We start from the raw sequence: 16,649 nt of genomic DNA on the forward strand, positions 1-16,649 counted from the left end.
ATTAGACACATTTATTCATGAAATAACTTGATCATTGGTGACTGAATGGCATAAACAATTGAATATTGCATCAGTATGTGTTTAAATATACAATTGAAGTCAGACTTATTAGCCCCCCATAATTAATTGCCCCCGTTTTTTTCTTTCCCAATTTCTGTTTAACAGAGATTTTATTCAACACATTTATAAACATAATAGTTTTAATAACTCATCTATAATAACTGATTTATTTTCTCTGCCATGATGACAGTAAATAATATTTGACTAGATATTTTTCAAGACACATCTATACAGCTTAAAGTGACATTTAAAGGCTTAACTAGGTTAATTAGGGTAACTAGGCAGGTTAGGGTAACTACTGTACAACGTTGGTTTGTTCTGTAGACTATAGAAAAAAATAGCTTAAAATGGGTATTTAAACAGCTTTTATTCTAGCCAAAATAAAACAAATAAGACTTTCTCCAGAAGAAAAAAATATTATCAGACATACTGTGAAAATTGCTATGCTCTGTTAAACATCCTTTGGGAAATAAAAAATAAATAAAAATCAAAGAGGGTCTATTAATTCTGACTTCAACTGTACATGTTCAATAATGTTCATGTCTGGTGACTGGGCTGGCCAATCCTGGAGCACCTTGACCTTTCTTCTGGTTTGTAATGTAATGGGCAGCACAAATGTCTTGATACATCAGGCTGTTGATGTTGCCATCCACTCTGCAAATCTCTCACACACACCCATACTGAATGTAACCCCAAACCATGATTTTTCCTTGACCAAACTTGACTGATTTCTAAGAAAATTGAGTCCATGCAGGTTCCAATAGGTCTTCTGCAGTATTTGTGATGATTGGGATGCAGTTCTACAGATAATTCACCTGAAAAATCTACCTTCTGCCACTTTTCCATATGATCAACTAGAAGTCAAGCTATTATTTGTTGCTCTTAGAACTGGGATCAACGACTAGACTTTTGTCAGGTAGCATATTAGGTTTGTCATATTAGCAGCCAACGACTATCAAAGTACAACATTGTTTATAGTCAATTAAATAGTGCTAATGCTGTTTTGAGTCATACTTGCATGCGGTTTCAGACCCAATATTTAAAGTAGCATGGTAAACAATATAAGGGACCCGGTCATTAGTTGTCAGTATTCAAAAATGAACGAATGTGTGAATTTAAAACCAACTTTAGCTCAACCTTAAATGGTTTGTATCTAAAAGAATTGAATGAATAAAAATACCCAAATGTTTCCTCTTTATTTTTTATTTACAATAACAATTATATAAAATATTGACAAATATTGTTTAATAAAAAATGTTTAATATTGATCAAGCAAATTCATCTCAGTCCACTGTGAACATTTTATTAGACACTGTGGGTAACTATTGTGCAGAGCAAAAAACAAATCACAAATTGCTCTTCCACTTCTTCTCATCTGAGCCTTCAGCTGAAAGAAAACAGAAATAATGTTAATAAAGACAATTTAACATATCTAAAATGTCTGTGAAAAGAAGAGCATTGATGTGGGCAAACACACATATACAGTCATCTTTACACAGCCAAATTAAGCGGGTCTGCATTAAACGTTTTTGTTTAAATACACATTTATGAAAATGTAATGCCGCTTCAGTCGTGGTTTCTGTGCTTTGCACAGATGCTTATAAAGACACACTGACACACATACCCAGGCATATTTTTCCATCCTTCAGCAGTTTCCTTAAATGGTGCAACAAGTTAAACTCTGCTGCTCTGTGCAGGTGTTCAGGGGTCTCCTAAAATGAAAGCAACATGAAAAAAACACACAGTTAAAAACAATCAAAGATAACACACCAGAGATGATAACCTTGAAAGTTAAGTCTAATAACTTAAATTTTCGATAAGTAAATAATGAGAAGATTAAAGTAATAAGATCTAATCTTGCTGTGGGTTCTAAAACATTTTCCTATAAAGCACAAACTTGTTTTTTTGTTAAACTACATTTTTCTGAATGCTGAATTTTGTGCTGGTAACTTGTGCTGGTAGATTGCTTACCATGGATAAAAGAAAAATGACACTAAAAATGTGGTAGGAAGTCTAAATGTGACATTCATTGAGTCTTTAACTCAAATATTTTGTTCAATAAAACTGAATCACTTAGAAATGAATCAGGTGACTCTTTATGAATAGAATATTGAATCACTCACTCAAAAAACTAAAATGTAACTCACTCCAACTAAGCGAATCATGTGATTTGCGAGCTAAGTGTGTGATGCGTGCAAACTGCTCAATTCATGCAAATCGCATCATTCACGCCGCCTCATTCACGCGAGTACCGCCGCAGCATGTCTATTCACGTCTTTGCATTGACTTAACATGTAAATCACTTGAGCTAGACGCTTCATTCTTATCTGGTGTGAACGCACCATAATGCTGTGTTCCCACCATATGCAGCTTGCGCAAATAAATTGTGCTATTTGCTATTCGTTTACTTGCTTTATTCGCGAGTCAAATTCACTTCACTATAGACGCGGACTCTTCTGTCTGCCTTGTGACTTTAGTTTTGTTGCTAAATGGCTATCATGGATTTTACTGAGAGAGTAGCTGTGCTTAAGGAATGTTGAAAAATAGCATATATACGTTCGGCGCCGTGTTTAAGTCCACTAGATTCTTTCAGAGGTGCACCCAGCTCTGTGAGTTTATAAACTCCTCCAGAAACTATACCTGGATGATGGAAGCTTTCAGCAGTGCTTCTGACCGAGCCGAGCCCAGTTCGGGGCTACCTCATAACCACGCTTCTACAAGAACAAGCTCCTGATTGGTGAATGTGTCGCGAATGTCCACTAAAGTTTAGGTTTTTTAAACTCAAACGTCAAATCCACAAAATGCAAAATTCACATCGCTTTGTGCCGTCTCATTCGTGCTAACCACACCGCAGGATGTCTATTCACGTCTTTGCATTAACTTAACATGTAAATCACTTGCGCTTGTTGCTTCATCTGCATCTGGTGTGAACACACCATAAGAGCTTGCTTAGCTGGTTCAGGTGTGTTTAATTGGTGTCGGAGCTAAACTCTCCAGGACACCAGCCCTCCAGGACCGAGTTTGGACACCCCTGTTCTTGAAGTTTGACAGTCACAAACATACTAAAATGGAATTGAATAATAAAGTCTAAATAACATTATACTGTGATCATTTAGAAAGACTAGAAACCTTGTACACCACTTTGACCAGTTCGCTGGAGGTGAATGCGGTGCCGCTGTTCTCCAGCAGAACGTTCAGGATCTGCTGTTCTCTTGCATTTCGGTGGATTATATACTCCTGGATCTTAGAACCTGCATCGTGAACCACCGGCCCATGACCTGACACAAACAACACACACAGATATACACACACACAAAAAACATTAAGGGTAAATTTGAAGCCCTAGGCTAGGGAAAGTGGTAGAGAGTAAAATAATAGAATTGGGATTGGGACTTAGTTGCACTACAAATATAATGCACAAAGCACTCTGGGAAAAAGTGACAAACTCACCTGGATATATGAGGTCTGCCTTAATGCTGAGGAGCTTCTGCAATGATTTCATGTAATCATGGAGGTCCTCGAACACAGCCGTGCCCTCGCCTAGTATACAGTCACCTGAAAACACTGCCTGTTCCTCCTCCAGGAGCAATGCCATGTGATCATCTGTGTGTCCCGGTGTAAACAGCACACTACATGCACAGAAAATATTGGAAAAAATATCAGAAAATATCTGAATATACAAACGTAAACACTCATACAGTTAATGACTAAATGATTCTTTTTTAAATATTTCCCAAATGGTGGTTAACAGAGCAAGGAATTGTTCACAGTATTTCCAATAATATTTTTTTTTCTGATTTCAGCTAGAATTAAAGCGGTTTTCATTTTTTGAAAAGCATTTTAAGGTCAATATTATTAGCCCCCTTAAGCAATATTTTAATGTTGACTACAGAACAAACCACTGTTATACAATGACTTGCCTAATTACTCTAACTTGCCTTATTAACCTGGTTATGCCAGGTTAATTAAAACATAAAACATAGATGTTTTCATGTATTCATGCTGGAATAGTTGGTGGTTCATTCTGCTGTGGCGACTTCTGAAATAGAGGCTAAGCTGAAGGAAAATGAATGAATGCATAAAAGAATGAATGAGAGTTAATTTGATAAAAAAGCCTTCTGCTGTCATTAAAACCAGGACAGTCCAGTAGAATGTGTTTTACTAAAGGAGGAATTGTACAGTACAAACACTGAGTGAGGTCTTCACCTTTAAGCAAAAAACCATGAATTATTCTTGTTTATACAACAGTTCTGTCTGGTTCTTGAATCTGATTGGCTGATAGGTGTGCAATATTGTGCCAGTAACAGCACTTGACCAGCCTCTTCACCTTTCACCCTTGTGTATAGAGTGGAGGAACTATGACGACACTTTGTAGTCTAATCGGCTGCTAGCATAAAACTGGTTCCCTCGTGAAAATCCCTATAGGATTGCGAATAATAAGCTCTGTGTTCAAACACGGTTCATTACACTTACACGTTTTGTTCAGCCGGATAATTGCTACACGAAAATACAATTTTGAGCACTTTTGGATCTTAAATGGAAACGCAAGACTTGAAAAGCTAACATTAGGCTATAAACGGACTACAGCGCCCTCGGGGCGCTCGTCAGTGACGTCAGCCCCACCCTGCTACAGACGACTTATCAAGCTTATTTTTAGAAATAATGTCCATGACAAAGAGTTAATCTCTCTGTTTATTATATTATAATCCACGCTATTATAAACTAATAAATACGCAAACACACATAGACCTTTGTGCCTTTTGGATCGTTTTTACGTGGGAAATACATCTGTTTTGCTTTGCGGTTGTTCTAAAAGTTTTAAAAATGTGTATAAATGTGCCTATATAGTATTATTATGAGACATATTTAAATAAGTGTATCGCTCGCGTGCACACAGCCTGCTTACCTTAAACAGACGACAGAAATGAGGCGTGAGGAGGAACAAGTCAATTAAATGCCTGCAAGTTCCATCATGATGGACACAGAGCAACATTCAATATTCCTTTTTTGTCACGAAGTACAGCGAAAAGCAGCCTGTACAGTCACATATGCTGAACGTGTTATGGAGTGTAAATACTGCAGTTAAATGTGTTCAGATGAAGAAAAAAAGACGAGAAATCACTTGATGACGTAAAAATGATAGTTAACATGCATGTATTTTTTACACATTTATTCACACGTTTGCATTACTAAGAGCAGGAAAGAAACAGGCTGCACTGGTAAGCAGTATCTTCATAATATAGTTTAATTAAAATAAGGGATCAACAAATTAGTCTGTCTCGACAGCCTTTATAAGTGAAGGAATTATCTACACACAATCTGAATTCTCAATTAGAATAATACAACAAACTATAAAATACTATTCATGAAAATACCTAAATAACAGACAAATGCAAATGCTCAACACAAGTGAGCTGTGCTCCAGACCAGATCAGCTCGATGACGTATAATGTCTCCGACACCGCCTGTAGTCCCATTTAGCAACTTGATAGCAACCGTCTTTTTAAAGAAGCATGGCCGAATTAAAAATTCAAAAGTGTGCTGTAACTGATGTGTTTTATGTCGTAGAACAAAACGTGAAAATATCTTGAATTTGTGTTTGCCACGGACCTTATTTAAGCGATTTTACTGAAACCCTATTCAAAAAACCCATTGACTTTGGGACGAGGGAACCGGAAGTGCTAAAATGCTAAATCGCTCCCGGGTTTTTGCATACAAATTGACGTCATAGTTCCTCCACTCTATTACTCCACCCACGTACAGCGACAAGCAGAGGACACTTTACAGTTTGACAAATATTCCTGCTGTTGGGCAACATAATGTACTTTTGAGGCTTTTTTAGTTGAGAATGTAGTTGTATAGATTGCAACTATGCAGTTTATTTATAAGGATAGTGCTTATTTTAAATTATTTATAATTTCTGAGAGACAGCGTGTCGGCGGCCATTAGCATGCCATACTGAACAGAACAAAGACTTTTGACGTTGTCTATCCACAAGATGGCGACAGGATCTCCTCAGGAATGTATGTTGTGTTGACAGAAAGAAAGAAGAAATGCCCTTATGTGTTTAGCGTTTTTTCTTATCGCAAACACAACAGCAATCTGGTAGTGATTGTGCTGCTTTTTTCAGGATTAATTATTGTGATATCCCGATTGCAACAAAGAAATACTGTAGACTGTGAAACTGTAAGGAGATCTTTGTAGACGGATGATATTTTATGTCACATTCTGCCTTATAATCTTAAAATGTCAGTAAAATCGCCTGTTTTGTCATCACTTTAGACATTACGCTAGAGAATCATTCAAACACTAACTCTAAAGTGTCGTTGGTAAATTAGGAATAACTTCTGCTGTTCTGACGTCAGCTAAGGATGTAGTTCCTCATACAAAAGGGTTTTAGACTCTCTGTGTTTGATTTTCTTTTTTATACACAACATTGTGCTGTTGTATAAACGCAATATCACACTCGTAGCAGTACAATTTGGCTGTTTATGGATATTTGGAGTGTTTACCGTAATGTGGCCCCTTCCGTCTGTATTACATCTCCGTCATTTAGATATGAATATTTCTTCTTATCATCTCCAATGATCTCTTCCTGTGGAGGACAGCGAGGCAGTTTACTGACCCTCAGCTCTGCATCTGCACAAGACATACAGGAAATGGGTTTCTCATAGACAAAAAAAAATCAAACATAATAAGAATACTTTTAATAATTATGCATGATAAGATATATTTACTTACTTGTTTAGCGATTTCCTAATGTTTTTTTCATTGATTTATTTAGTTGCTTAAGTAAATGTTTGTAAATGTATGTTTTTATTTACATAAGTTTCAGTTATATTATTACATAATATGCAAACATTTGGAACATTTGTGTACAATACAATTTGCAGAGTAACTTTTTTTCCTTTAGTGGATGCATTATGAGACCTACTGTAGCTTTAACAAACAAGTGGTTCTAATTAGATTTACAAGTAAACTTAAAATAAAAGTGAACAATTTTAATAATAATAAGCGATTAAAAAAAAAAAAAAAGATAGGTTTTCAGCTCATACACTCCCAAAACCATTCCATATTAATCTGCAGATTTGTTTATTTTTTTTTTACAAAATCGCTGCTGATAAAACCTGGTCGCAAAGTCTTACCTATTGCACTTTATAATACCTTTCCATGGCAATGTATTTTTTAAAACATTTGTTTTCTCTAAATTTCTGTATAATAAAGCAATGCACCAAAAAAAAAAAAATCTAGGGCTGCACGATATTGGAAAAAATGGACATTGTGATATTTTGTTTTTCTGCAATATACATTGTGATATGAATATAATTTCACAAAAGATGAGCTACATAACTCTAAGAATCCTGCCCTACAGCCTTTGAAAACTCACTAGAACATCTTTTATACCCCAAAACCTTGAAACCACATTAGGGCACTATTCTTGCCCCAAAAGCAATGATCTCAAACTCAATTCCTGGAGGGCTGCAGCTCTGCAGTTTTGCTCCAACCCAGATCAAATACAGCTGATATAACTAATTAAGGTGTTTATAACTCTTTTGAACACCTAGATTGTTTGAATCAGCTGTCTTTGACAGGGCTGGAGCAAAACTGTGCAGAGCTGTGGCCCTCCAGGAATTGAGTTTGAGACCTATGTAAAAGAACAAAGATAATTGTTTTTACTGTTTTGTGTTTTATGGTTTTCTGTGGAGTCTAACAACATAAATTCAACATTAATCAAATAACATTTTATTTTCTTCATTGTAAAAATTAAATACAATTTAATCTTTGTTAAATCTCTAAAACTTTATATTAACTTGATATCTTAGTCACAGTTCCTTAAAACACATCCAAATGGAAATTTTTCTCTCTATTGGGGTTAAAATTTGCGATGACTCCACAAATCATGTTCTGAAATGTGGTTCCTGGTCACTGTAATCACAACTCAACATTGCAGATCTTGCGATGTCACTATTTCATATTTGCACATTGCGATATCGATGCTAAAGCGATATGTTGTGCAGCCCTAGTAGAATCCCTTTTATTATACCAATTACAATAACAATTTTTGTATCTTATGTCAATATCATTAATAAAAACCATTAAAGCAACAACATTAGACACTGTCAGATTTTGGTGGTTTATGAGTAGGGCTGGGCGATTTGGCCTAAAATGAAAATATCGATTAATTGAACATTTTAACTTGATTACGATTAATGAACAATTATTTTATTTATTTATTTATTTATTTATTTATTTATTTATTTATTTATTTTGGCCTTATAGTTCACTGACAAGGTTTATAAGCCGCCTAAAGGCATCTTTGGCACAGCTTCCAATCATCATCAATGTAGTGCAAAGTAAGGCTCAAGAATGGGTCCATCGTCCTACTTGACCAGAGATCAGATGTGGCTGCAAAGTGGCCGCGGAAATAGAAATCAGCCACAGCCTTTAACAGAGCAGGTTAACATAGGGAATTTGACATTTCAATTAATCGACCAGCCCTATTTATGAGCACTCTCCATAGGTGTGTAATGTATTTTATATTGTTAAACCTCTGTTATATATAGCTCTACCCCACCCCTAAACCCAAATTGGAGCAAAGTTGGTTTTACATTTTGCACATTTAATTTCAGAAAAGTATTTTTTGAAACAATAAATAGGGAAATTCAAACAGCAGCCAATGACTATCAAAGTACAGCATTGTTCACAGTCAATTAAATGGTGCTGATGTTGTTTTGAAGTCATACTTGCATGTGATCTCAGACTTATTATTTAAAGTAGTGTTTTAAAAAATGTAGGGAGTGTGTCACAACAAGTTGTCACTCTTCAAAAATATATAAATGTGGGAATACATAAACCAAAAAAACATAGCGAAATGATTTTTCCAGGTTCTTATTTGTCAGGACAAGTTTTAAATGTTAGTAAAGCTGTTAAAGAGCCCATATTATGGGTTTTTGAAAATTCCCCTCCATGTAGTGTGTAACACAGCTCTAAGAGAAGCGAAGTATCCAGCTAAGGCTTAAATCTGTAAGAATACAGTGTTTAAAACAGTTGATTCATCTATAAAAGAGTCGACTCATAGTGCTTCAAACGAGTCGTCTTGATACCGACTCATTAGGTGTTTCGCCATGACGTACGAACGAAACCAAGTTATTCACGTGCACGCGCAAACCCGGGAGATTTCAAACCTGAGGCCCCGCCCTCTGACGCAGAAACCCAGACACACACACACCCACAAACACACGCACACAAACATGCCGGTCGATTGAAGTCACACTGCAGATGGATATATTGAGTCTCTACCCAAAGATGAAACCTCAGCATTATAACCAAGCAGTTGGAAACTTCTGGAAGCTACATGCTACAAAGAATACTTCATCTGAGTTTGTTAAAGGAAGGATCAGTAAAGAGTAACTGATGGACGTCAGGATGGGTTTCTTCCATTTCTCAAGTGTAAGTACGTGCGGTTAAAGTTGTTGCCTCGTTTACTCTAGCTTGCAAATGTATTTAGTTGTGATTTGTTACTTGTAACCGCGTGTACTGTATCAGGTTAACTGGATATTTTATCTTATCGCGTGCAAAGTCACGTTAAAAACGCGACGTGTGCTGTTTGTTTATAGAGCTCCGTGCTAGAGTTCCGCTCCCGCGATTTATTCGGAAATTTATTCCCGCGCCGCAGAAATCTGGCGCGGGGACAGCCGCGGGAATAAATTTCCGAATAAATCGCGGGAGCGGTCGGTAACGGGTTTAATTTGGGACGGAGCGGGCTGTCTAGCAATATCACGGATATTGCTATGCGAATTAGAAAGAGAGAGTCTGCGTGGTGCTTGTGTGTGTGTTAGTGCGCACGCGCGCGTATGAGAGAGAGAGAGAGAGAGAGAGAGAGAGAGAGAGAGAGAGAGAGAGAGAGAGAGAGAGAGAGAGAGAGAGAGAGAGAGAGAGAGAGAGAGAGAGAGAGAGAGAGAGAGAGAGAGAGAGAGAGAGAGAGAGAGAGAGAGAGAGAGAGAGAGAGAGAGCGAACGAACGAACGAACGACAGCTTGGCTGTCTGGACTGTATACTGGGTGATTTTTGGTTGTGTTCTCCGCTCTAGCGGGACCGGGCGCGGCGGGCAGAAAACGGAGCGGGTTCTCAGGCTAAAACTTGGCGGGTGCGGGCGGAAGCAGGAGCGTTGTCATCCGAAGGTGTGTGTGTGTTTTTGTGTGTGTGTGGTATGGCCAGTACACGACTGTCTCCTTCGTTCGGTTATCCGTGGCACTATCCACTCGCCATAGTGTGGCAGCTAAAATCCACGTCTACACTATCGAGCGTGTATGAACTGTGATTACTTTTTAAATTGCTGATTAGCTATTGGCCATTTCCCTCTCTGACTGAAGGCAGTCGACCAATCGCGACAGACTGTCATCGGTCCAATCAGCGCAGATTAGCTCCGCGCTAAGGAGGGGTTTGGGAACAAATGAATCACTGGACGATTCATACAGGAGTCGCTGGGATAATTAGGTAAAAATAAATGCAGATTATAAGACCATGAAAGTGTTTTTTGACCTTGCATGCATATTAGACTGTTGTTGGAGACCCTTACAACCAGGATATGACCCTATTTCATGTATAATATGGGCTCTTTAAATATTTATAATAATTTCTACTGATATGTACAGGAAACGTCAAAAGTTATATGCTGGTGAGAAAGTTTATTTGTGTCCGGAGCAGGTTAGGTTAAGCCTCCGTAGAACTTATTGTGCTCCTCTTTGGTATAATTAAAAAAGAGAGTCTCCATAAGCTGCATGTTTGCATGCAATGATTGTATGAGGATTCTTCTTAAAAAACATAAATGGTGTAGTGCAAATGAACTATTTTGTAAGGTAGGAGTTCGATTATTTTTTTCTTTTATGAGAAATTTGATCAATAAGTTTATCTGTCAATTTGAGAATTCTCAGAATAGCATTTTAATGTTTTTGATAAATCTTAGGCTTGCGTTTTCTGTCACCTTAAATGAAGTATTAGCATAACTGTCTTTTTTTAAGGTATATTGTGTGGTTTGTATTGTTTTGTCTATCCTTTGTACTATTGGTCCTAGTGTCTGCACTGTAAAACCCAATAAGTTAAGGTAACTCAAACCGTTTGAGGAAACTGATTGCAACAAATCATTTAGGTTCAAAAACTAATCCTAATGAGTACTGTGAACATAATCCATTAGAGTAAACGAAGCAATTTGAGCACAGTAAAACCCAATAAATGAAGAGTATTCAAACTAACCGAGTACTGTAAAACCCATCAAGCTAAGGCAACTCAAACTGTTTGAGGAAACCGATTGCTACAAACCATTTGAGTAAAACAGCTAATCTATAGAAGTACCTTGAACTTACTCCATTTAAGTTGAAGTACTGAGGTATTTAACTCATTATTTTCAACACTGAGTTCAAAACTCTTTTAAAATGTGTAGAATTAACTTTCAGTCAATCTTAAGTTAACTACACTCATTTCATTTGATAAAGTTGAATATTTGGTTTTACACTGTGGAATTAAGAGAATATAAAACCAGCTTTACCCTAATTAAACCCAACGCTCACAGGAAACCTGTGGCAATTCTTGAAGTGAAAAGAGCAACAGAGTACAATTACAAAGTATCTCCTTGTAAACCACCTCAATACAAACGTGTATCCTCGTAACCCAGTACACACACACAATAGTCACCTGTGTTGAAGTGTGCGAGTATGTCCTGCACTCCTCCAGTGTGGTCGTGATGCCAGTGTGTGACTATGATGTGTTGTATTGAAGTGTCGTGCTGTTTCAGAGCCTCGCGAAGACTGACGATATACTCCGGTACCGCGCGCTCACCTGCGTCAATTAACACTCGCCTGACAAACACAAACACACACACGCACACGCACACACACGCACACACACGCACACACACACACAAGTTGGTTTTATATTCGCAAGATTGGTTTTTCTCCAATTTTAAAACGGGAAATTACATTAGCAGCCAATGACTATCAAAGTGCAACACTGCTTACCATCAATTAAATAGCGCGAATGTTGAAGTCATACTTACTTGCGAGTTCATATTTAAAGTAACGAGATAAACAATATAGAGCGTGTTAAGTCCAGAAATGTGCGAATATAAAATCAACTTTACCTCAACACACACACACACAATAAACAGTCACATAACATAACAGTTAAATAAGGTGTACATGGCAAATGGATTCTACTTGTCAGAGAGGGTTGTAACGTTACCTTCTGCCCGTGCCCACCAGGTATGTGTTGGTGCCCTGCAGTGTCATTGGCCCCGGGTTACATCCCAAAACCCGCACCACTCGCGCTGACAGCTGCTCGATACGAGGAATCACCGCAGACATTTCACTCCGGGCGCAGACAGACGGAGGACGGACTTTAAGTGATCGCTGAAACCCTCCAGAACCAGCAGGACAGGTCAGACTTCACACTGACAGCACTGTGTTTGGACTGAGACAGAAACTTCCTGTTCAAAAGTCACACTTTACAAAATAAAAGTCCCTGATGTTCATGATTTTTTTTTATGTAGTGAGGACAATATGGCAGTGTACATGTAGTGTTTATTTCAGCATGCATGTATTTTTGTTGTTGTTTTGATCTGCAAACTACTCATTACATTTCTTCTAAATTTAAAATGAATATATGGTTATTTAGAACTTTTGTTTTTGCATAATACAGATAATATAACAAAAATGGTGGCATGTTTTCAAGTGTATGTGCATTTTTAGAACTCACAATATATTTTTTTATTTTAAAAAAATAATTTTTAATAGAAAAATTATTTTGATACTCTTCATTTTTAACACTCCCAAAATGTTAAAACTCTTTACTCTGACCAACTATCTTTGACTACAGCTCTGAATGCTCTAAATGGCAATATTTTATATTTTTTTATTGAAAATCTGGAACCAATTGTGGTCCCACTATATTAATATTAAGTGGCCAGAACTACTGTGTATTTGCATAAAAATATAAATACAATGTACCCAACGTGTTCATAATGTATTGCAGAACACTTCTAGTGCTCTTGAGGTAAGATACGGATAGGTTTAGGGACAGGTTTGGTGGTATGGGTATATTTAAGGCTGGGTTAAAGTGTAAGGGATGGTCAACAGTGTATTTATAAATGTGATTAAAAAATACTTACAGATGTAATTACAGGTATTTAATAAAGCATAAGTACATTGTAAAAAACATGTATTTACACAATAAATGCACTGTAACAAATTATTAATTTTACTGTAAGTACATATTAGTTAAGGCCACTTGATATAAAGTGGGACCCAAATCTTTATCATACCAGTCTTAAAATATAATAAACAAAATAAAATATTTTTCTTAAACCCGTAGCTAATATATATGTTAAGCCCAGAATAATATATATCAGCAGTTTTTTTTTGCTTTTTATATTTTTTTTTCTTTCTGATATTTATATTTAGCTTAATGTAATAAAATAAAATTTATTTTTATTTTTTTATTTTAAAAAGATTTACTTTTTATCACATGGAAGAAATTGACTTGGATTTAAATCATTTGCCTCATATTTTTATGGCAAATGTGTATGTGTTCAATACATTATATGATATCATAATGCAGTATTTCTGTCATAAAAAAAAACAGTTCTATTAAAAGACAGATTTCTAGACTTTTTCTAAAGATAAGATTTTTATCATACCGGACTTACAGATACTTAAACCCATACTTAATAAATACAGTGCTCAGAATAATTAACTTACAAAGACCAAAACGAAGAAGGTTTTTGCTATAATTGTAGTTAGTTTCAGTTAGTTTTGTATGTACACAATACAGTTTCAGTTATAGTTCTGTTTTTTCTTAAACTCTGGTTTTTATTTTTATTTCAGTTAGAGAGTATTATTTAAAATTTTAGTTTTAGTTTTTTCATTCGTTTTCTTTAACTATAATAACCTTGTTCCTGATTAAACATTAGCTTCAACCTCATCAGACATTTAGCACTGAAGTGACAACACATCAGACAATTACACTCTTTTACATACATTTGTGAATCAACTCTCTTACATGTTACAGAGATGACAGGAATGAAGGACACAAGAAGATGATCGACTGCCATTGTAACAAACATCAAGATGGCTGATGGTGAGGTTTTCAAAACAGGAAGTTCCTATAAATGTGTGTGGAATGAAAGTTTCACAATAGCTTAGTTCACTACTGGACTAATGTTAGCTAGGTGTAACATGTTTAGCATGATAATATTATGCATTTCACTTTAAGACATTAATGTTTAAGGCTTAAATCTTCATTTCATGAGCAAAATTTGGATGATAATGTTAGAATTTGGTGAAAATCAAATGAAAGTGTGGATCATCCAGCCTTGTATCAGGTGTTCAGGCTGCTGATGGTGGAATGCTGTGAGGATTTTTTCACTTTGGGCTCTTAAGTACCAAATCGGCATCATTTAAGTCACAGACTTCCTTTTGTGACTGAGCATGTCCATTTCTTTATGAGCACAGTAAACCCATCTCATAAAGGTGACTTCCAGCAGGATAATCAGCCATATCACAAACATGGCATCAGTAAGAATACTAATAGATGACTATATTATTTATTTAGACATGGACATCACAATTACACCAGACAACCAAATGCATTTGTTTATTAGTTTAGCTGACTTGCTAATTCTCAACACCACGAAAAGCTTGACATGAAATGAAAATAAAATAGATCCATCTACACTATTATAAACATTAAAGCACATTATAAACACACAAACGCTATAGTTCTTTACATAAAACTGCTATGGCTAGGTTTTTTTGTGACAGTTTTTGTGCACTTACCTTTTAACACATACAACTTAGTGCTGTGCAAGTATTTTGCACACTTTTTATTTAAAACTTTGTGTTGTGCACACCCCTTTTGAGAACAACAATTTTGTTTTTGCACATTAACTTTTGTTGGCCAAAATGATAGTGTAGTGAATGCACTTTTTTGGCTCGGCACTGTTTTTTATTTATTTATTTTATTTATTTATTTTTAATAATATTTCACAATAATATTTTAGGCCAGAAAGTTTTTTTTTTTAAACATTTTTATTGCATTTCTGTCTCGTCATTCATGCTCTCATCCTTCTCCTTTTGCTTCTCCTCCTCATCATACTTCTGCTTCTTCTGCTGTCTCTTTTCTTGTTTCTCTTTCTCTTCTCCTCCATTGGCTTTTCTTCCTCCTCCTCCTCCTCTGTGTCATCCTCCATGTCCTCTTCATTCTTATCCTCCTTTTCATTTTCTGTCATCCTCTCCTCCTTTACTTTCATCTCTTTCTCATTCTTATCCTCCTCCTCTTCATTTTCTTTCATCTCTCCCTCAACCACCCCTTCCTCTTTCTTCTCCTCCTCTTGTATCCTGCTTTTTCTCTTTCTTCTACTTCTCTTCTTCATGTTTTCCTTTTCTTCTGTTTCATTTGCTTTCATCCTCTCTTTCACCTTCATCGCCTCATTTTTATCCTCCTCCTCATTTTCCAAACTCTCCTCTTTTATCTTCAAATCTTCTTTCACCACCTCCTCCTCTTGCTTCTCCTCCTCCTCTTTTATCTTGCTATTTCTCTTTCTCCTCCTCTTCCTAATCTTTTCCTCCTTGTCCTTCTCATCATTCATTCCCATCTCCTCCACCTCCTCCTCTTTTTTGACATACTCAATGTTGTGTGTCTTCACATCATCTTTCTCGTCCACCTGCAGACCAAAACCAAACTTAAGTCAGTTCACATGTAAGCAGATATCATTCCTCTCTGATCCTGAAACAGACTGTTGATGTATTAGTAAACGCATCAGGAGAACATGCATTAAAACAGTTGGTCATCTTTATATACTCACCTTTAGGTCGTCATTCACACAACTCGCTTCATGATTATGAATGTTTACAAGAGCAACCTCCAGACTCTGGCCAGACTCGTATGGGCATAGAATGTCATCTGTCAATAGGGAAATGATTGCAGTAACACAGTTTACACAGTTACTCAAGACGTTGTTAAACTTGAGTGAAGGGGAATTCAAAATACTAATTGTTCATCACACAATAGGTCATCAAAACATCAAAGATTGGAAAAAATCTAGCAATGAATATGATTATTTACGATCAGAGTCTGCAGAGACAGAGAGCTGCTCCTCAATCTGACCAAAGCAGGACATCCTGAAGAGTTTTCTGGCAGCTTTGAGGAAATTGGCCACTTTACTCTTCTTCCTCTGAGTCGTTCCCTCATCCTCCTCTACCTCATCTATTAAGAGAAATGATTGTTGTTTACACAATTTTTAGATCATTCCTTATGAACAGAAAAAAAAGCACATGGCTATTGTAGCTAAGCCTTTATTACAACATATTCATCATGATTTTGGTACATTTACCATAGTTTATTTGTAATAAAACTGTGGTTACACAAATGGTAATTTATTTTACTGCATTTGTGTGATAATAAGGGTTGTTTTATACAAACACAAATATGTCATTGCATATAAAAACAGGATGTTTTACGTAAAATCTTAAAGCAAGTGAAATATGTTTCTATAGCCTTTAAGACTCAATTGAAAAGATTATTCGAGTGAAAGAAACT

At 36.3% G+C, this 16,649-nt stretch overlaps 2 protein-coding genes across 2 annotated transcripts in view; both read right to left on the bottom strand.

Annotated features, from left to right (window-relative positions):
• Positions 1–1,247: 1,247 nt before the first annotated feature.
• lactb2 (lactamase, beta 2) lies at positions 1,248–12,503 on the bottom strand. Its single transcript, NM_212884.1, is given in 7 exon segments — positions 1,248–1,447; positions 1,685–1,772; positions 3,190–3,338; positions 3,511–3,689; positions 6,573–6,699; positions 11,751–11,914; positions 12,297–12,503. Coding segments are annotated over 7 exon segments (870 nt in total). The 5' UTR covers positions 12,419–12,503; the 3' UTR covers positions 1,248–1,406.
• A 2,623-nt stretch (positions 12,504–15,126) lies between these two features.
• The window catches only part of LOC137489752 (uncharacterized), a 2,112-nt gene continuing 589 nt past the window's right edge, over positions 15,127–16,649 (bottom strand). Inside the window, exons 2-4 of the mRNA XM_087241245.2 lie at positions 16,176–16,316; positions 15,916–16,013; positions 15,127–15,774 (exon numbers count right to left, since the gene is read on the bottom strand). Coding sequence (XP_087097371.1) covers positions 15,163–15,774; positions 15,916–16,013; positions 16,176–16,316 — 851 coding nt within the window. The 3' untranslated portion in view covers positions 15,127–15,162. The remainder of the gene's footprint in view (positions 15,775–15,915; positions 16,014–16,175; positions 16,317–16,649) is intronic.

Source organism: Danio rerio, chromosome 2 (genome assembly GCF_052040795.2).
Source record: "Danio rerio strain M-AB ecotype USA chromosome 2, GRCz13ab, whole genome shotgun sequence".
Taxonomy (NCBI): Eukaryota; Metazoa; Chordata; class Actinopteri; order Cypriniformes; family Danionidae; genus Danio; species Danio rerio.